Source organism: Anoplophora glabripennis, unplaced genomic scaffold, assembly GCF_000390285.2.
Source record: "Anoplophora glabripennis isolate ALB-LARVAE unplaced genomic scaffold, Agla_2.0 scaffold111, whole genome shotgun sequence".
NCBI classification, from domain to species: Eukaryota; Metazoa; Arthropoda; class Insecta; order Coleoptera; family Cerambycidae; genus Anoplophora; species Anoplophora glabripennis.
In genome coordinates, this window is record NW_019416273.1 from 112,685 (window position 1) to 134,224 (window position 21,540).

At 36.0% G+C, this 21,540-nt stretch overlaps 1 protein-coding gene, 1 long non-coding RNA gene and 1 pseudogene across 4 annotated transcripts in view; all 3 read right to left on the reverse strand.

The window, feature by feature from the left end:
* Positions 1–44: 44 nt before the first annotated feature.
* Positions 45–815, reverse strand: LOC108903921 (annotated as a pseudogene).
* Positions 816–1,747: 932 nt separating this feature from the next.
* Positions 1,748–2,711, reverse strand: LOC108903936. Its single transcript, XR_001964220.1, has 3 exons — positions 2,606–2,711; positions 2,156–2,497; positions 1,748–2,033 (listed from the first exon to the last, which is right to left on the reverse strand). It is a non-coding gene; the product is annotated as an uncharacterized LOC108903936 (long non-coding RNA).
* Positions 2,712–4,201: 1,490 nt separating this feature from the next.
* LOC108903939 (mediator of RNA polymerase II transcription subunit 13) overlaps positions 4,202–21,540 on the reverse strand; it is a 178,919-nt gene continuing 161,580 nt past the window's right edge. For all 3 annotated transcript variants that reach the window (XM_018706292.1, XM_018706290.1, XM_018706289.1), the window contains 9 exons: positions 20,757–21,533; positions 16,671–16,993; positions 16,345–16,576; positions 15,854–16,242; positions 13,322–13,511; positions 12,560–12,786; positions 12,306–12,497; positions 9,582–10,756; positions 4,202–6,106 (listed from right to left, as the gene is read on the reverse strand). In XM_018706292.1, the coding sequence (XP_018561808.1) occupies positions 5,974–6,106; positions 9,582–10,756; positions 12,306–12,497; positions 12,560–12,786; positions 13,322–13,511; positions 15,854–16,242; positions 16,345–16,576; positions 16,671–16,993; positions 20,757–21,533 (3,638 nt within the window). In that variant the 3' untranslated portion in view covers positions 4,202–5,973. The remainder of the gene's footprint in view (positions 6,107–9,581; positions 10,757–12,305; positions 12,498–12,559; positions 12,787–13,321; positions 13,512–15,853; positions 16,243–16,344; positions 16,577–16,670; positions 16,994–20,756; positions 21,534–21,540) is intronic.

Genomic DNA, 21,540 nt, shown 5'->3' on the forward strand with positions numbered 1-21,540 from the left:
TATACCTATAAAATATTTATATCCATTTCATGAACATTGATTCTTCATTTACCCACAGCCTGCCTTCCTCCATCCACAGGAAGTGTTGCTCCAGTAATGAAATCAGCATCGTCACTAGCTAAAAACGCAATGGCTTGTGCCACCTCTTCAGGGATACCATTTCGTCCTAAAGGATGGGATTCCTCCGAGTTCTTCAAAAATCCCTCCTACTGCTCTTCGGTTAAACCGGCCCTCTTTTGTAGCTCGGTAATAATCACTCCAGGATTGACACTGTCAATTCTGACTTGCTTAAGCGCCAAGTCCAACGCTACACATCGGTGAATTGGTCAACAGCTGCCTTAAATACACAGTATGCTAGAGCTCCCGGATATGCTCTAAGACTAACAATACCACTAACATTTACGATGTTGCCTTTGGTTTTTATCAAATGGGGTACTGCTAATGTTGTTAGGTGATAAAGAGACCTCACGTTCGTGTTCATAACATTGTCGTACTGCTCCAGACTAGTTGCTTCGATCGAACCGATTTTGAGAACGCCTGCATTGTTCACCAGAACGTCCAGTCTGCCGAAATGTTCCACGGTTTTGTCTATGATGGCTTTGGTGTCACTTTCATTGGTCAGTTCCGCAGTGATTAACAATGGAGTGGTTGTTGTTGCACACTCGGATGCTACTTTTTTCAGATTTTCAAAATCTGTGCCGTTAATGCTAGAGAAGCGCTGATATCAGCAAAATGTTTAGCAGTAGCCGCACCTATACCCGAACTGGCACTAGTAATCAACACTACTTTCCCAGTGAAATGCATTTCAGTGTTCCCTGAATTAACTGTTGGATGTTTTCTGTGTGAGACTACGCACTAACTAAAAAATTATACACGTCACGTCTTAAATAGCTATAGCACTTACTGCCTATTAACGATGAATGGGCAATTTGTGCTATTTATAGTAGGATTAATCTAATCATAATCAAACATTAAAATATTAAAGAAGTCATCCCATGACAAACTTAAGATGAATGTAAACATATTGTGCAATCTTTCTACCTTCTATTTCCTGATCCCAGCGTTGCCAGATTTAAAAAGCAACAGATCGTAACCAGGCAACTAGGGGTAATAACAACTTATTTTGGAAAATTCCAGAGATATGGAGTAGGGAGAATGAGCGTCAAGATGCGCAACCATGCTAATAAAGGAGGTCGCCATTTTGAAGTCTTTAGATACGAGGGGGGACTGATTACATTACCAGGTCAGTTCTAAAATTTCTAATTAGAAACGCACATAACTACATTAAATTTGAAATGAAATATGAACTATCAAATACGTACTTTTGAAATTTTCAATTACATATGAATTATTTTTCATAATTTTCTAGGTATATCTGAATATTTATTATATAATAAAAAATTAAATTTTCATATATGCACTTCATAAAAAATATATTAAATACTATATTACTCAAGAACAACGGCTGGAGTTGTATCATAACTGCATAGGATATTATTACCTATCATATGTATAAATCTGCACACACTCCGACATTGTGCTTATCTTTTACAGTGAATGATACTCTAATTATGTTATAACTATCTTGTTTCACAGAAGGTTCAACAGAGAATATTAATCACACCAATAATAAATTTTTGATACGATAAACTTTAACAGATTGCGGTAGGTACTCAATTTATATGAAATAAAAAAAAATTGTGATATAGTTCCTAAATTATTTTGTATATTAAAATAAAACACTGTATAACGTAACATATTTATTTACTGATGGTTGAAAATAATTATTTAATTTTTGTCTTAATGCAGGGCCTTGAATAATCCGTCCTTAATTTCGTTTCGTAAAGACTGAACGGTAAGTTTCCTGTCTACATTTCAGTTTAACATTTTTCGTTGCAACTGTAGAAGGAGATATACTGCAAAGATATTTTCATTATTAAAGTTATCCATTAAAGTATGTTTTCATTGCCATAATACTCCTTCTCTTAGCACTACTATCAGTACTAGTGTTACCATTCGATGTATTCTGAACACTGAAAATAAAATTACTGTAAATATATTTCTTAATTTATTAGGTCCGTATCAAACAATTTGGCAAGGTACGTATTTAACATCCATAGCATTACTACAATTTAAAATTACAAATCTTTATTACCTTAAATCTACTTGTCTCTTCTTTTTACGTTGAACCTTCTAGAACTTCAGTAACATTATAAGTCAAAGATGATCCACTTGATTGTAACATCGATTTGCTGGTCAAAACTCCTGTATTAATTGAACTTGATAAAGTACTCTTGCTCAAAATGGAAGATACACCACAAAATAATTTTATGGAAGGTACAGAGTTGAGTCGTACGTTCTTCTTCCACAAAAGGGGACAAAATCATCTGCTTTAAAGTGTTCAGAGCAAATTACGTTATATTTTGTCCATACCCAATTTTATTTTTCAATAGAAAGAACCTTTAGCCACTTCTGTAAAGTTTCATTTCTAGGAAAGCTAGAAATAAAAAAATTACATGTTTACAATAAAAATTTAGAATCAAAACTGGAAATATCTTATTTTTGTGTACAGCTACCGAAGTATTTAGAAATATTCAGTACTTACACATGAAAACTGATGTTTTGTATTGGAAATCTTTGGCAATTTGCGCTTCGTTTGTCATCACAAAGCACAAGACAAATTTAAAGATCAATCAAAACGAAATTGACAAACAAAAATATGAATAACCTCAAAAACACACATGCGAACCTAACGTCACAGAATTATAATACGTTATAATTCTATGCTAACGTCAACAACAACTGCGTGACGTAAAAACCTTCAAAATGGCTACGCCCGTAACACATGTTACAGGAAGATTGCCTGCATAGAATAAAGTTTATATAGGGTGATTGCCTGTAGCGTCCCTAGAAATGTGGATGCGCACTCAGTTCAGTGCGAACAGCCGAGCTGAGCGGACGTGCTTGTTTGTGAGGTGAAGTGATTGCAACGAGCAAAATCTACCTGCCTTTATTAAGGNTTACAAACAAAAATATGAATAACCTCAAAAAACACACCTGTGAACCTAACGTCAACAACAACTGCGTCACTGCGTGACGTAAAAGCCTTCAAAATGTCTGCGCCCGTAGCGTCCCTAGAAAAGTGGATGCGCACTCGTCGAAGCTCATTCTCCCCTACTCCATATCTCTGGGAATTACCCACATATTGGCAACCCTGGTCACATGTATCGATTAACATTGACCAATCAAGTTGCACGAAATAGTTCCAAATTTTCATACCGTCATCTACCGCTTAGAAGCGGAAGAATGCTTAAGTGGGTAGCTAACTGTAATGGTCTTAACATTCAATGGTCAATTAATTGCACCTTTAATGTGTAGATGGCGCCACCTCAAAAAAGTTTTAGGGTTCACAAAAATTTGAAAAAAATTCCGTTGAACTATAACGAAACTGATCAATCTAAAACTGTATTCAGTTCCTTTCTAACTTCATCAGTTTTCGAGATTTTCGATTTATTTTCTTTCAGTTCCATTAAGTTTTTGTTCGGTAGGCAACATACAATACAAAACTTGTAAATAGTTGGTTGCATAAAAAGTTTGGTAAGCAACATACAATACATTGTTGTATATTTGATTGCATAAGAATCCACAAAATTTTCTATATTTTATCAGTCGCCAGTTTTTTACTTATATATTTATATTTTATTTTATAACAGGATAAAGGATGTCTATTAATGAGCACAGGACTGCGAAGGATTGTTAGACACATTATATTACAAGAAATAGTTGAGAAAACCGCATTTACACTTAAATTTTTTGAAAATTTTCGTGCCATTGGAAATATTTCAATCCAATTTTTCTATCAATGAAGTGGAACGCTTGCTTGTGCCGATTGACCACTCAAGGTGCAGTAAATAGTTCCAAATTTTCATGCTGCAATCTAACTTGACAAATAATAGTATGAATTTATATTAAATATTAAATTTTCAGATTTTTTAAATTAGTTAAGTTCCATCAACTTTATGAAACATTTCAAAGATTTTTTTTAGCACATTCCGTTCAATACTTTAGTCCCTCAAAATTTCAACGTTATTCTCGTCAACGCCACTTTTTCTCAGTGTACAATTCTTTCGCTTCCCACAAAAAACAGCAAGTCGTTGGGTAATAAAAAAAATACAAGGGGTTTTATACTCATGGAGCGGTTTATTAATAATACCTAATTAATATGTATATAATTATTTATAAAGTTATTAACATTTTATGTGTATTCACTAATTCAACTAATGTCAATAAAATATGTACAAATTCATTTAACTATATTTCCCAATTCCCTAAAATTGACATATTCTTACAACAGTAACTATTATGTACACAACGTCCGCGCTTTACCCGAACGTTGGATCCTATCTGTGAACAAATATATATAATATATAACAGTCCTAAACCTGTCCAATTTAATAAAAATATATATGTCATTAAATAAGTATATAAATACAAAGGGTAAGTAATGTCTAGATTACTCGAAAACAAAGTTTACGGGAAAAAAATTGCATATCGTTGACGAATACTGTTTTAAGTTGTGTCGATTCGCAAGATATCCTCCATTATAAGATCGTTTCTTTTTTTTCTATCGAAACAAAGACGAAAATCGCAAGACTGCAGAGAAAAGGACGTCGAGCGTCCGGAAAAAGGATAAAATTTAAAACGGGTAACGTGAACCGTGCAGGCCTTCCCGACGTACCTCCCGCTTTGAGCTCCAAACAGTCTGAGGCAACATTTATAAGATACGTTTCAATCTTTTTTGGCCCCGGTAATATTTCATAAATGCATTACAGGTTAGTTTAAACATTTAAATACGTACAATTTAGTTAATCAACATTTGCTAGGTCTACAGAACGTCTCGGGCGACGATTCCGCGCGACAGGCGATAACATTTCACTACCCCGCCCGCGTCGCGGGGAAGTGTCCCCCGGCAAACAATTGACAAAGAAATTTTGATTATAAATTATTTTATGTACAAATTGTCCTAAGTTTATTGGCGATATATCTCTTTTTTTTTAATCCCCCGACATTTCGTCCAACCTCGCATCCCTGTCTTTGGCAAAGTGTTAGAATATTACGCGAATTTGATTATATTGCTGTCTTTAAGAGGAATATACTCCTTAAAACGGGGGGAGGGAAGGAATCGCGGAGCCCCGTCTCGCCGATCCTCCCGTCTCCCGGTCTCAAGGCCGCGCGCGGATTCCCTACGGAAAATTTTGATAGGTCAACCCCCACGTGTAATCTGCTTACTCAGTCTATAGTTATCTCATTAGTTTCTTTTGTACATCTTCATATTTACATCTTCAACAAAAAAATAAATTACTTCTTGTACAAAATTTACAGCTTAGAGTGTATAACGAAAAGCTAACAACAAATAAAATTATAACAACCTATAACACACACCCCCGCCGCCTCCCGAGGGCAGACACTCTGTAAAACACTGAACGGCGTGCGTGGCAGTTTACGCTTTTGTTGGTTTTTGTCAGTTTCCTCTAAAACTTCGGCGCGTTTAAAAATCCTATTCCTAAAAAACGTCGATTCTACAAATTAACCTCTAAATATCACAATTCTTTTTGTACACATAAAAAAGAATATTAACGTTACAATTAAAAAAATATATGTACAACTATCAATTAAGAAAATATCATTTTACGTCACGTGTGAGTATTTTTAGTAATTCGTTCGTAAGGTCACATCGATGAATGAAACAAATATGTACAGGCTACGGAAATGAAAGAAATAAAACTAGTCACAAATTAAAACGAATGACGCGAAATTACCCCGTCGGCGGCATCACAGAAACACAAGATTTTAGTCGTTTTGACTGCGACTTTAGCAGCGTGATAATTTTTAAAATCATAATTTTGATATTCAGAGCCCCTTTTTTTAAAAAAAAAGTTAATTGAACCGGTAAGTACCGAGTGGTTCAGTGGTTTACAGAAGTGCGGCCGCCGTATGGTACAGCTGGACCAGGACCTGCATGTGGACCGGCAAGCACGAGAGGCGGTCTTTCGTGTTGGAATCCAGGGCCAACCAGGATAGCGCGTTGTAGCCTTCGAGGACGTATCTGGAAAAGACAGAAAAACAAATTGTATTTGCTTTCTTACATATCAGCCTATCACCGTTTAGCTTTAGCACAATATATTTTCTTCAAAATTCAATTGAATTCATTTAAAAGCCAAAACCCCCATACGCCATCCAATAGAGTGAAAAAAGAAGCTGTTTTTACACTTAAATATTACAGCAAATTTCATATTTCAAAAATACTTAGTAAATGAAAACCCATGTAATTTCCCCAGCAAAATCGCGAACAATTTTTTTTAAAACAATAAAAACAAATTACATTTCTTTGGTTTTTTATAATATCTCGAAAAATAATGATGGAATCGTTTTACTCTCGATAGGACTTTTGTAGAGAAAAAAAACCCTATAAAATGGTTTTTTTGTGCGACCCAATCGGATCATTTTTTACAGAGAAAATCCAGAAAAGTTTCTAAAATAGAAGTTTTTTAAAAAATTCATAACTCCGTCAAATTTGAAGCTGGAAAAACAATCTTGCGGAAAATGACAGATCATAATATGTAGTTTAATCGTGCACAAAATGGTTTCTGTCCGATGCATAGTTTTTGCACAATTGCATTATAAACAAATTAGGGTCTTTTTTTACACAATGATTTATCAAAAATGGTCCGATTTAAATTCTGAAAACAGCATCTGAAATGTGCACAGTACCGAATCAGAATGCAATTTCCGTTACTCCAAATCTGTGAATGAAACAGACTCCGTTCGCCACTCCACTACTTTCCACTGCGCATCTTACCTGAGAGGCTTAAGGGAGAATATCCGAGTAGAAAAAAACGTTTTTTTCCAAATTTGTTTAAAAACATTGTGTGTAAATTTCATATTGAGATTTCAATAATTGCAGAAGTTATGGGCAATTTACCCGAACGCATTAGGCATCAAGATTAGGGTTGCCAGATCTCCGGGTTTGACCCAAAGCTTCAGGTTTTGATGGTACATCTCCGGGCTCTGGGTTAACATGTCATTTCTCCGGGTTTTCTTTGTTACGGAAAGGAAAACAACCATTTGTCTCACAGATTTCCTGATTGCATTTGCATAACCTTTTTTTTTTTAAGCATCAATCATACAAACGGGTCATAACTCCAGGTCTGTCATGAAATGATTTGGTAACCCAAAATCGAAGATGCTGAATGCCAGATCGTCAAAGTCAGCCATACTATTCAAAGATGCGAAATCGATCAAATACTTCCAAAATTTGACACAATATTTTTGAACAGGTTTTCTACTTCAGAACACAGGATTTTTTTCACTTATTATTTTTTTATCAAGCCGGAAATGTCAGAAATTAGAGTTAAACAATGAATGCAAAGTTCGATTGGCTGACATTTCGTGGAAATTTTTTTATTTTTTTTTTAAATCCTACGTTGCAAAGGGCATCATACGTTACATTTTGAGAATCCTTTTAAAATTTTTGTTTCAGATCAACGGGCTGCACGAAATCTTGGGAAACGCAGACCCTACGCCAGCCATGACAGCACCGTTCCCAGTGAAAATTATTTATAAAGAAATTTGTCGGCATACCCCCAACATGTATACTCTCGAATAAATAGTTTTTGAGATAATAATTCCTAAAGTTCACCTATTTTTTCCGCTGTCTACTCAGATGTTTCCCCTTAAATGAATTTAGATTGCTGGTAAGTCCTAAATTTGTGTCATATTTGGCCAAGGTGTTAACTAGACTAGAAGTCATTATGAAGTTTTAGCTATTTTTTTTCTAGGAATTCCCTGGTTTTTTGGGTTTTTTCATAAATCTACATAGATAAATAAAAATTAAATGCTGTTCATTGGTAAGAACATCACTTGCGAACGGCTGGACCGATTGGGCAAATTTTTATTTAAATATTCGTAATAGTCCAAAGAATGTTTTTAGGGAAAGAAAAATTGGAAAAGTTGCCCGAAAAATTGGAAATTTCGGGAAAAACTGAAAGTGCTTATCACAAACAAATTGGATCAGCTAGTTCTTATACAGGGTATCCCGAAATTAATGCAACAAAATTTGGTCATAGATTCTTAAGACAAATTCGGACTTACAGCCCCCTGAAATCCGCCACTAAGAATAATCTTTTTTTATATCTCAGAACCCAGTTGTACGAGAATCACTAATTTTGGTACACAGGAGTTTTATGACATGTGGAGTCTGATGGTGCTACACTTTTTGGCAGGGAACCCCCTTAAGACACTTTTTCGTGGGCTCCCTTGTCTTTGGAGCCAACAAAATTTGGTCGCATATTTAAATTTCTTAAAAATTATATTAGTCTGATAGAAAGCCATTAAATTTAAAAACTTTTTTGTCTCTTGATATTTATTTCGTAAAACGCAATGTTTTTAAGAAAAAAGGCAAATCACGATATACATTCGATCACATTTTGACATTTTCGGCTTATTTCAGAGGACTGCAACTTCGAAAAAATAATAAAAATATAAGGCCCCTAAATTTGTCTTAAAAGCCTTGGCTAAATTTGCGTGCACCAAGGCTCTTCCCACGAGCCGCGCAGCAGTCTTTCTTTTATCCGGTAGGCAATTTTGAAGACGATTGCTTAACGTTTTCCCAGTGAAATTTCACTTTTCCTGTGGCTCCTCAGCCAAAAACACGCAAATTTTCTCTGTGGGAGAGAGACAAAACTCGACGGGACCACCTACCGTCCAAATTCAGAAAATCGACTGAACGTCAGGCAAACGTTACTGCGGTAGGTCGTTATTTTACTATTTGGGGCCTTTGGGGATGATACGATAGCGATAAAACATAATTTGATCATTTTCAAATTTGCGTTCACACCCGGGGAGACCCAAACTTTCAAATAGCCCATACAGGGCTCCACCCACCGATAGGTCGCCAGAGCTCGGTTTGTAAGTTCACGAATGCGATACTGCGAACCCAAAGGAAAGCGGTTCAAATTATGTTGAGGAAAAAAAAAGTGAATTCAATTCGGTTTCGATGTTACTTCAAAAAGTTGAGAAATATCGAATTTAAAATTATTATGAGGTCGTTTCAGTAAATATACAGGGTGGATATTTCGTCAAAGTTTAGGAACAGGTAGATACGTCACTTAAAAAATTTTTACCCCTACAGATGAGAGGTGTTAAAACTTTTGATGGTAAAGATACATCACTTAAATGTTTGTAATAAAATAATTAATTGTGCTACTCATGAAATACAAAAACGATTATTTTTTCATATAAAAAAATGCTCTTGACATGCATGTAAATGATTATCTTCCTTGTGGACAGCATTAAGTATAGCGAAATTTCCAAACAAAATTACTGGTCACGTGGCTTGTAATCTTTTATGATCTGGGTCTGTACCATGATCTGATCCATGGGCTCTGTACATGTGAGCCCCTGGATTAAAAAAAAATTAATTATCTCTCTAAATACTTGTAATTTTGAAAAGGTTTGGTGAAATACTCTTGTTTGGTAGTAATTTTGAACTCATGAAAACATATATTGGAAAATGTACTTACCGCAACACATCTGTAGTGTACTGAGAATCGAGGGGGTGCGAGGTGACGGCGGACTGCTGAAAGAGATCGTCCGAACTCTGCTGTATGTTCGGGCTGTGCAGATGCAGCGCGTTCTTCAAAAAGGCCGGACAGACGCCCTCCAGGTGGGGGCATGAAGACCAGAACCACCTCGGCATCCTCCCGGTAGGGGCCGTCGACACCAAATAACCCAAGGCCAGGGGTTGCTGGAGCACCACACCGACCTCCTCGCTAACCTCGCTGCTCTTGGAATTCATGCCGCCCATCATGGGCGTTCCCTCCCTTCCGACGTTCACCCCTCCGTTGGGGCTGCCTGGGCCGGACTCTTCTCTCCTGGGACTTCCGGTGGGGCTCTGCCCGCCTCCCGGTACTATCTCCGGCCAGCAGTTGAAAATATCATTGAAGTCGTTCATCCCTTCGGGCATGTCATCATCGAAAGCCCTGAATAACTCGTCGTCTCCTAGATCGGGGGTGATGTGTTGTTCTTGGAAGGCAGTTTGAGAAGACTGCGTCGTGGCACTCGTGGGAAAGACGAGGATGTGCGTGCAACTGACGTCTTGGGGCGTAGAGAGCTGGGAATTGACCGAGATCTGGCTGAAGCGCTCGTCGGGCGTGAACTGGTCCGGCATCAGCCTGAGTACGGAATCGGGTTCTAAACTCACCAGGCACGCACTTAGGATGCACGGCACCGAGCTGGGGTACATCATCGCGCACTGGTTGCAGATCTCTTTCAGGTGTTTCGAGGCTTTCAGGAGATTCTTCCGGCCAAGCAACCAGCTCCATCCCTTCAGTTCGCCGTGGCCGATCCTACCCAGCCTGCCGACCACCAACCTCCACGGCCTGACGCTCTGCGACATCACTCCAAGGATGAAGTTCATGAGTTTCTCCAGGCCGATGCGTCTCGCAGAAGCCTTTTTTCTTCTCCTCCGGTTGGGTATGTCGATGTTGATGGTGATCGTCTCGAAGATCTCTCCTCTCTCGTCGGTCGCGACGGCCAGCAGCCAGCTTTGGTCCTCGGAAAGGCAATAACTCAGGTACAGTACGGAAGCTTGGTCTTGGGTGCCTTTGCCGAACGCCTCGACGGCCTCCACCTTCTCCCTCACCGGCGCCAGAATGTAGGGTGGGGTGTATAATTTGTACGGAGCACGATTCTTCTCCTAAAAAACAGATATTTGTAATGTCCACGTACGAAATTTTAATTAGTTTCAAACAGTTAAAATTCTGCCTAATGACACAAATAAAAAATAAAAGCATTTTAACTGAAAAAAATTCAAAATCGATTATTTTTAATTTTTTTTTTAATATTTCGCTATAAAAATTGAAACTCAAAATAAATTATTATTATTAGAATTTGACCAATAATCTCACTATTTATTGAAAAATGTTATTACTTTCAATTTTGAATAATTGTAACTTTTTCTAAAAAAAAAATTAGAATTACATAACGGTTAACAAACATACAATATAGGAAGTAGTGAATTTACATTTAGCAACTCGAATTCTCGGTAACAAAAATAAAGTCTGCAACATAAAAAAAAAATCTGAAAAGTTAGAGGATTCCCTGATATTTCTGGGATCTCCAAATTCTTGTTTACCCCCACCATTCAAGAAATGGCAGTCATAAAATTATTTGAATATTCTATGACATACTTCAAAGGGCAGGAATAAAATATTCTAACTTTTATATAACCATTTTATGTACTTCATTATTTTTTCAATGAATACTAAAGCCAGTTTTTTGGTGGAAAATTTTACATCTGGAAATACTTCACGTCTATTTTTACTTCACGACCTCCAATTAGAGCAGATGTAATCACGTCCATAAGATATTTGTGGAGGTAAAATATTTAACATCTAAAAATTTATAGTTTTTGTCCAGATATAAGTTTGTAAAAGTACATTTGTATGATGATTTTATGACTTACAAATGTTCTGTTATGCAATTTATAGTTATCTATGCACGCCAAACAACTGCATGAACAATTTTTTCTTCAAGCTTAGTAATTTGGCTTTGCTGCAGTAATCAATCTTTGAGTGACTCTTTTACATGCCATTATTTTACTTCTACAAATACTTTTTGAACTCTTCACGTTCACTTATGATTATAGTGGATGTGAAGTGATCTGAAAATGTGAAGTATATTCAGACTAAAATATGACATCAAAAAATCGATTCTTGTAAATTAGAAAATCTGCATATTTTGTTGATTTTATGATTACAGAAATGGTAAATGGTGTATTGTAATGTTCTATATTTTAGTTATTTATGTACTGATTCCAAAAAAAAAATGTATGCAGTACTTAATTTTCCTGTAGATCTAAATAATTTCACTCCGTTTTAATTTAATATTACTTTTTAGATGTCATTATTTTACATTTGATATACTTTGAAAACATTTACTTCACATCCGCTTTTACTTCACAATCATTTTTTGATTATGTGAAGTGATAAAGGTCATGAAGCATTTGTGGACGTAAATTATAGCAACTATAAATTGATATGTTCTATCTGGAAATTGTGTATTGTATTGCTTTGTTAAGTTTTGCTTCTAATATTGTCATTTTTAGTGACAGAAAGCTTGCAATTTACTAATTTCGATGTTGCCAACATTAACGACAGCTATCTAAAAAACGTATTTAATTTCCAATTTTTGAAGACTGAACGCGGGCCTCTCTATGATAATCCAAACATAAATTGGTCACTTACGTCCTTATTTTTGAGGAACTGGTCCACCATCGCGGCCGTCCCGAACCCTGTGAGTGACTTAACGTTATTGGAGTGAACGAGGAACCTCCTACACTGAGAAAAAATATTGAAAGCCAAGGCCCTCATGTGGTCGCTGTGCCTCATCCTGTCTCTGGCCTTATTCAGCTCCACTATACTCTCTAATGATATAATCTGCGAGAAAAAAAGAAACGTTCACGAGAAGTTCAAATTTTAGTCGGGAAATCGGCACTTACCTGTACACTGATATTATTCCGTATGTTCTCTGGAACCGCAGCCAAGACGGACTGGTAGCACCTGAGAAGGGCGAGGCACGCCAGCCTCTGCAGCTCCGGTTGGTCGGAGCCCAACGTGAACGGCTCCACCAGGTAGACCACCACTGAAGGCACCTCTCGTTCGTCGTCGTCGTGAGCAGACTCGGACACGTTGCTTATCGGGGGGACGTCTTTAATCCCGTCGCCGTCTGCACGATAAATACCATTGTAACGGGAGAATGCGGTAATAAAATTACAATTAAAATACACACAGGTTGATATATTATTTCCAACAAGGTGTAGAACTCTGAAGAATAGGTAATTTTTCCAAAAATTGCTTTTATTTTCAAAAATTTCATTTTACAATAAAAAAAAATAAAAATAAACTGATTTTTCTACTGTGTCTTTCCTTTTAAACACACGTTTTTCCAACCGGATTGGAAGTGTCAGATAACTTCTTAACAGATACCTTTCTGCATATAAACGAGATGCTACGTCTGCACTTTGTCAGTACTCCCCGTAAATTAAAGCATGTCTACTCGTACAAGTTCGGTGTTTTTATAAATCAGTACCACTATTTGGAAAATGCACAGAATACAAGTTTTATGTTTTATTAAAAATGACTCAATTTTGAGAACACCCTGTATAAAAGTAGAAACCTTCAATTAAGCCCATTTGATACTAATAGAAGGATTTGAAGTCACATATTTGCTAAAAACAAACTTCTGTAGAGGAGTTTCTTACCTTGATCGCTCTTCGGAGTGGCAGGGGCTTTATCCGAACTGGAACTTGACTGGCTCCCGGTGTTATCCGGTGTGCTAGGTGGGGGCATGGGACTGGGTGTCGGTTGTTCCGAATTCTCCAGAGGTGGATCTAACAGGGTTTTATCCATGGGCACCTGCTGAAGGTGGGGCGCCAAGTGGTGCTTGCAAACCTACGAGAGATTTTTATGATATCAAGCCTGGTTTAACTTTACCAATTTTTCACCCAATAAATTGGCCAAGAAATTGAGAGTGGGAGAAATAACCCAACATTTTGAGTTTCAACTTGAAATTTGGTAAACAAAATGAAAATCATCGTTCGCCCCAGAAATAAAAACAAAAAGTTTCCGAAAAATTATTTGCAATAAATGTCACAACTGTTTTCTGAAAATATTTTTGCAATCAGTGCAACAAATTTAGTTCTCTGCAAATTATCTAGCACAAATAGTTAACGGATTTTTTGAAAATTAGTTCGCAGTACATTTTGCAGAAAATCGTTCTCAAAAGTAATTTTACATTAATTGCTACAATTTTCATTAGCAATAAATAAATTTATGAAACATTTCGAGTTTCAACCATGAAATTTTGTTTTTGAACATATAATTTCAATTTCCAACTCAATATTTTCAGTTTAAATGACCAATTGTTCACCCAATAAATTGGCCAAGAAATTGAGAGTGGGAAAAATAACCCAACACTTTGAGTTTGAACTTGAAATTTGGTAAACAAAATAAAAATCATCGTTTGTCGCAGAAATAAAAACAAAAAGTTTCCAAAAAATTATTTGCAATATATGTCAACTGTTTTCTGAAAATATTTTCGCAATAAGTGTCACAAATTTAGTTCTCTGCAAATTATCTAGCACAAATGGTTAACGGATTTTTTGAGAATTAGCCCGCCATAAATTTTGCGGAAAATCATTTTCAAAAGTAATTTTACTTTAATTGCTACAAATTTCATTAGCAATAAATAAATTTATGAAACTTTTCGAGTTTCAATCATGAAATTTTGTTTTTGAACATAAAATTTCGATTTTTCAACTCAATAATTTCAGTTTAAACGAATAATTTTTCACCCAATAAATTGGCCAAGAAATCGACAGTGGGAGAAATAATCCAATATTTTGAGTTTGGAACTTGAAATTTCGTAAACAAAATAAAAATCATCGTTTGCCACAGAAATAGAAACAAAAAAGTTTCCAGAAAATTTTTTGCAATAAATGTCACAACCAGTTTCTAAAAATATTTGCAATAAGTGTCACAAATTTAGATCTCTGCAAATTATCTAGCATCTAGCACAAATGGTTTAACGAATTTTTTGAAAATTAAACAAAATAAAAATCATTGTTCACCGCAGAAATAGAAACAAAAAGTTTCCAGAAAATTATTTGCAATAAATGTCACAACTGTTTACTGAAAATAATTATGCAATAAGTGTTACAAATTTAGTTCTCTACAAATTATCTAGCACAAATAGTTAACGGATTTTTTGAAAATCGTTTTTGAAAGTAATTTTAAATTAATTGCTACAAATTTCATTAGCAATAAATTTATGAAACTTTTCGAGTTTCAATGTTTAATCATAAAATTTTGCTCGTCATTTTTAGTTTAAATTTGAAATTTCAAGGAATATTACCGATACTTTTTTATGTATCATATTTATACTTAAAATTTCAACTTTGAACTTGAAATTTTGAGTCTCAAATTGAAACATGGTAAACAAAACAAAAAATTTATGGTTTTTCACCCTTTCACAGATAAATATTATTTGCCATTCGCTGCAGAAATCTAAAAATAAAACAAATTTTCAGTAAATTATTTCGCAATAAATGTCACAATATCCGTTTTCTGCAAATAAATAGATATCATAAATCTATGATATTTTTGCAATTTATCTAGTAGTAAATGTCACATGGGATATTGACAAAAACTAATTATCAGAAATAAAAAACGGATTTTCTGAAAACTATTTTTCCATAAATTTCGCAAAAAATTATTTTGCAATAAATCTCATAGACCCCATTTTTGAAAATAATTTTATATTATTATGAGCAATAAAAGAATATCATATGAAACTGTTGGAATTTTAATGTTTAATCATGAAATTTTGAGATTGGACACAAAATTTCAACTTTGAAATTGAAATATTACGTTTAAACCTCAATTTTGGCAAACAAAATAAAAAATGTATGGTCCTTTTTTTGTTTTCAGATAGAGAAAGAAAAACTAGTCTACAAAAAATTATTTCGCATTAAATGTCGCAACCATTTTCTGAAAATAATTTTGCAATAAAATGTCACAAATATAATTTTCTGCAAATTATCTAGCCATGGTTTGTAGTTAGCTGTTATTGATTCATTTTTAGTTTAAAAATTGCTAGCCTCAAATTTGACCAATAAATTGCCCAATTTATTGTAACCAATTTCTTGCCCAATCATTTGAAAAATTTACCACGTCAAAAACTATAAAATACAAGACGCATTCCAAAAAACTTGCAATTCGCATTCACCACTCACCTGCGCGTACAACTTCAGCATGTCGCTCGTTTCGCCCTCCCCCAGCAACGTGAACCACTCCTCCACCGGTTCGTTGCCGATATTGGTCTTCGCCGTCTTCCCCACCCTGAGGATCCCGTCCCTGAGCACTTTCGTGATGGGGATGTGCCTGCCCAGCTTGCACATCTCGTAGAACGTAGAGAGCTCCTTGAAGAAGGTCCTAACCCTGGGTAGAATGGCCTCGTTGTCGGGGGCCACTACGATATAAGCCACGTCCCTGGAATAGGAGTACGGTTCGAGGAGGAGGCTCTCCCAGTGCTGCAGCGCGTACGGGGAGAGAGACAGCCAGTCCTTCTCGTGGCCCACGATGACCGAGGGGATCGGTTGGGGCTCGCATCGGTCGTCGGCTCCTGAAAGAAATATCGAAAGTTTTTAAATATTTCGACAAAACGTAATTTTTTGTAAGAATTTCCAGATTGTTGACTACTTTTCACCCATTACAACATTCTTACCTCTCCCGGCAAGCCTATGGAACTGTCTCCAAGTGAGAGGGCCTTTGACAGAGGAAGGGGCTTCCCACAACCTCGTCTGGCATTTCTTCTGGATCGCTTCCTGCAGCAAGGGCTGCAGATTCCTCATCACCCTCACGATGTCCTGGTTGCACTGAGGTCCCGAGGCCCTCAAGAAGGGCCACCGGTGCACCGCCACCGTCTGGGAGTTTTTCGCGTATTTGGCATCTTCCACCTAAATAAAAAAAAGTTTCAAATTTTTTGAACAAAAAGCAACTAAATACATTTCAAAAGTCAAAAAGACAAAGAAATTTTGGTTTCTATCTCACCTTGCACAGACCCATGCTCTCCAAAAAGCTCTTGCTCTGCTCGAGGGCTATGCTGGTGACCTCGTTGCTGTCGGAGAACTCCAGGACGTTGATCGTGTTGGTGTACAGACCCACCTTGGTCCTTACGTACCTCGCCGCCCGGCACAGGGAGTTGGCAGTGCTCGGTATGAAGACAAGTTGCTCCCTGACGAGCTCCAGGAGGCTGTGAGATAAGATGTCTAATTGTTCCCTGTCCACGTTCGGGTCCAGTTTTATCGAGTTGGCCGTCATGAGGAACGAGACCAGTGAGGATTTCTTCTTTTCGCCGGGATCCTCCGCTATACCTAAAAAAAGGAATTTTATGCAATGCAATAACCTCCACGAAAATTTTACAAATAGTATGAAATAAGTCATTTGTATGTAACAGATATCGAAGAGGGTTCAGGACAGTGCCTTGAGGAACATCAATTTTAATGTGTTATATTAAATTCTAAGAGACATACATGTCTTACAAATTTTTGTATTTGCTTATTTGGTAGTATTCGAAAAATTAAGCCGACTCTTCATTATTCGGAATTTTAAGTACCAGGAAAGTATATAAAAATAAAATAGTAAAAATTTAAAGACGTCATTCGCCTTGATTGCATTGCAACTGTGAGTCATTTCCTGTTGTTTTTACTGCTTCCTAAACTGAACTCTCTGCAATTTGTCAATCGGGGGTAGTTGTTGTGAAATTGTTGTAACTAATGTTGTCGTCAGTCGATTGTTTATACTAGTATTACAGAATAATTTTTTGTGTAATATTAGAATGAAGAAACAGATTTTTTCAAAATTATCTCGCAATAAATGACACAATTTCTATTTTCTGGTTTGTATTCGCTTTTGTGGATAAACCCTAATCATCATTCGCTGCAGAAATGGAAAAAAAATCTAGATTCTAGAAAATTATCTCAATATAGATGTTACAAATTTAGTTATCTGCAAATTAACAATAAATATAACGTCGAGGCTTGTTAATCATTAAACATCACTTATTGCAAAAATGAAGAAACAAATTGTTTCAAAATTATCTCGCAATAAATGTCACAAACAATTTTGCAATAAATATCTCAAACTTCATTCCCTGAAAACAATCTCGCAATAAATGTCACAACTTCTATTTTCTTGCAACAAACGTTACGAATTTAATTTTCAGCAAATTATCTAGCAATAAATGTCACAAGGAAACTTAATAAGAACTAATAATTACATGCACAATGGCATGGAGAAATGGATTGTTTGAAAATTACCTCACAGAATTCGTTTCCTGAAAATTATCTCGCAATAAATGTCATAACTGGAATGAAGAAAACAGGTATTTTCAAAATCATGTTACAAAAAAATTATTTTGCGAAATCACAATTTCGTTTACCGAAAATTACCTTGCAAAAAGTGCTACAAATTTAGTTTTCTGCGAATTACCTAGACTGGAAGCTTGACAAGCGCTGATCATTCACTGTAAGAAAAACATTTTTTTTAACTACCTCACAATAAATGTCACAAAAAATTATTTCGCAATAAATTTTGTGTTTGAACTTAAAGCTTTGAGACAACTTGAAATTTGGTAAAAAAGAATGTGCACCTATGGTTTGTCTACACTTTCGTAAACAAACGCTAATCATCATTTGCTGCAGAAATGGAAAAAAACCAAGATTTTAGAAAATTATCTCAAAAATAGAGGTTTCAAATCTAGTTTTCTGCAAATTAACATAAATGTAACGGCAAGACTTATAAATCATTAAACGTTGCAGGAATGAAGAAATAGATTTTTTCAAAATTATTTGGCAATAAATGTCACAAACAATTTTGCAATAAATACCAGGAACTTCATTCCCTGAAAATGATCTCGCAATAAGTGACACAACTTCTATTTTCTGAAAATAACCTAGCAATAAATGTTACGAATTTAATTTTTTGCAAATTATCTAGCAATAAATGTCACAAAGAAACTTAACAAGAACTAATAATCACACTTGTAATGGCATAAAGAAATGTATTTTTTAATATAACCTCAGAAATCGTTTCCTGAAAATTATCTCGCAATAATTTCCCGAAAATTACCTTGCATTAACTGTCACAATTTCCATTTTCTGAAAATAATTTGCAGAATCTGCTACAAATTTAGTTTACCGCAAACTATTTAGCACTAAATGTCACTGATTATTCACTGAAGGTAAAAAAAAATTTTTTTTAGCTACCCCACAAAAAATGTCAAAAAATTATCTTGCAATAAATTTTATGTTCGAACATAAACCTTTGAGAACTTGAAATTTGGTAAAAATTTTTTTGTAAGTATGGTTGGTTTATGCTTTCGTAAATAAATTCTAATCGTCATTCGCTGCAGAAATGGAAAAAAATCAAGATTCTACAAAATCATCTCAAAATCGATGTTACAAATCTAGTTTTCTGCAAATTAACAATAAATGTAACATCGAGACTTGTTAATCATTAAACGTTACTCATTGCAGGAACGAAGAAAACAATTTTTTCGAAATTATCTCGCAATAAATGTCACAAACAATTTTGCAATAAATATCACAAACTTCATTCCCTGGAAATGATCTCGCAACAAAAGTCACAACTTCTATTTTCTGAAAATAACCTTGCAATAAATGTTACGAATTTAGTTTTCTGCAAATTATGTATCTAGCAATAAATGTCACAAGGAAACTTGACAAGAACTAACTATCACACTCGTATGGCATGAAGAAATAGATTTTTTTGAAAATTACCTCACACAATTCGTTTCCTGGAAATTATCTCGCAATAAATGTCATAACTTTAGTCTTCTGAAAATAACTATAATAATTAGATGATAAACTAATAAACACTAATCATCTGCTGGAATGAAGAAAACAAGTATTTTCAAAATCATCTCGCAATAAATGTTACAAAAAAACTATTTTGCAATAAATATCACAACTTCGTTTCCTGAAAATTTACTAGCATTAACTGTCACAACTTCCGTTTTCTGAAAGTTAATTTGCAAAAAGAGCTGCAAATTTAGTTTTCCGCAAATTATCTAGCAATAAATGTCACTGGAAGCTTGACAAGCACCGATCATTCACTGCAGATATGAAAAACTTTCTTTTTAACTACTCCACGATAAATGTCACAAAAAAATTATCTTGCAACAAATTTTGTGTTCGAACGTAAATTTTGGGACAACATGAAATTTGGTAAAAAAAAAATTTAGTATGGTTTATGCTTTTGTAAATAAACGCTTATCATCATTCGCTGCAGAAATGGAAAAAAATTAAGATTTTACAAAATCATCATAAAACCGATGTTACAAATCTAGTTTTCTGCAAATTAACATAAACGTAACGTCGAAGCTTGAAAATCACTAAACATCACTCATTGCAGGAATGTAGAAACAATTTTTTCAAAATTATTTCTTAATAAATGTCACAACTTCTATTTTCTGAAAATAACCCTGCAATAAATGTTACGAATTTGGTATTCTGCAAATTATCTAGCAAAAATTTAAACACTAATCACCCGCTGGAATGAAGCAAACAGGTTTTTCAAATTTATCTCGCAATAAATATTACAAAAAAATTCTGAAAATTAATTGGCAAAAATTGCTACAAATTTAGTTTTCTAGAAATTATGTAGCAATAAATGTCACGTGTTAAAAATCATTAATGAAAAAAAAAGAATTTTTTTGAAAATTATCTCATCACAGCTTTACTTTCTAAAAATAATCTTATTAGAAATTTCGTTTTCTGATCACTTTTAGAGCCAATATGGATAAACCGCTGAATGTTAAACAAACAACACACCATTTCATGGTAATTAACTTATGAAAAAACAAATTTTTGATATACCTATGGCACCTATACCATGAATGCCCTGTATATTCGATGACTAGGTGTTAATACTTTTTCTTTAAAGATAATTGAAAATTTACGTCGATATCAAGTTGTCCAACCGCAACAAAATAAAAAGAATTCAAATTTGTCAAGTCATTTATACACAGCAAATATCAAATAGGGCCAGAGACTCCACCTCGAGGAACACCAATTTAATTCCCAACAGTAAGAAATCGTTAATATCGGAACTCACCAGTAATTTCCATCTCGTCCTCGTAGAATAACCCGCTGCCGTACGCCAGCCTCCTATTGACCACCGCCGAGAAACCGCAACTACACCTTATAGAGTCCTCGTCGCTGCAGTGGTGCTCCTCATTCATCATACCCCCGTAGGGGGGCGGCTGCCCCATACTGCTACCCAGGTACGGACTGGTGGGCTGCGCGCTGGCGTGCTGCTTGTCACTTGTAGAATTCAAAAGGTATATGCCCGAGTCGGCGCCGCGGATATTCCCCACCACCTTCCCGCCCGCGTTACACACGCACAGCGTACAACTGTCGAAGTTGTGGTCGCGGAAGATATTGAACGCGGTGTCGGTAAGGAGGATGTTCAGCACTAAGCTCGAGGCTTCAGGTGTCCTTTGCACTGTGGGCGTCGGCACCGCCTCGACAGAGTTCAGGTTCTTGTTTAGGTACGAACTGGCCGTCGACGTGGCGGGACTAGCCATCTCGTAGGGTGGCGGCGGCGGCCTGAAACCGGTATGCAGCGGACTAGGCGGGAAGATGTTCGCGTTCTGGTGCATGCTGTTCGGCACCGAACTGGGCAGGGCGGCCTGGTTGGGCTGGGAGACGTTGTTGGTAAGCGGCTGGATGGGTTTGTCGACGTGCTGCATCCACGATGGTTTGTAGGTGCAGTTCGGCGGCACGCTGACCGGCGGTAGGTTCTGGCTAGGCAGGTTCGTCAGCGGGGCGTACTTGCTGCTGCCCACCATCTTGCTTATGATGGGCGGTTTGAAGACGTAACTCCAATCCTCTGAAAA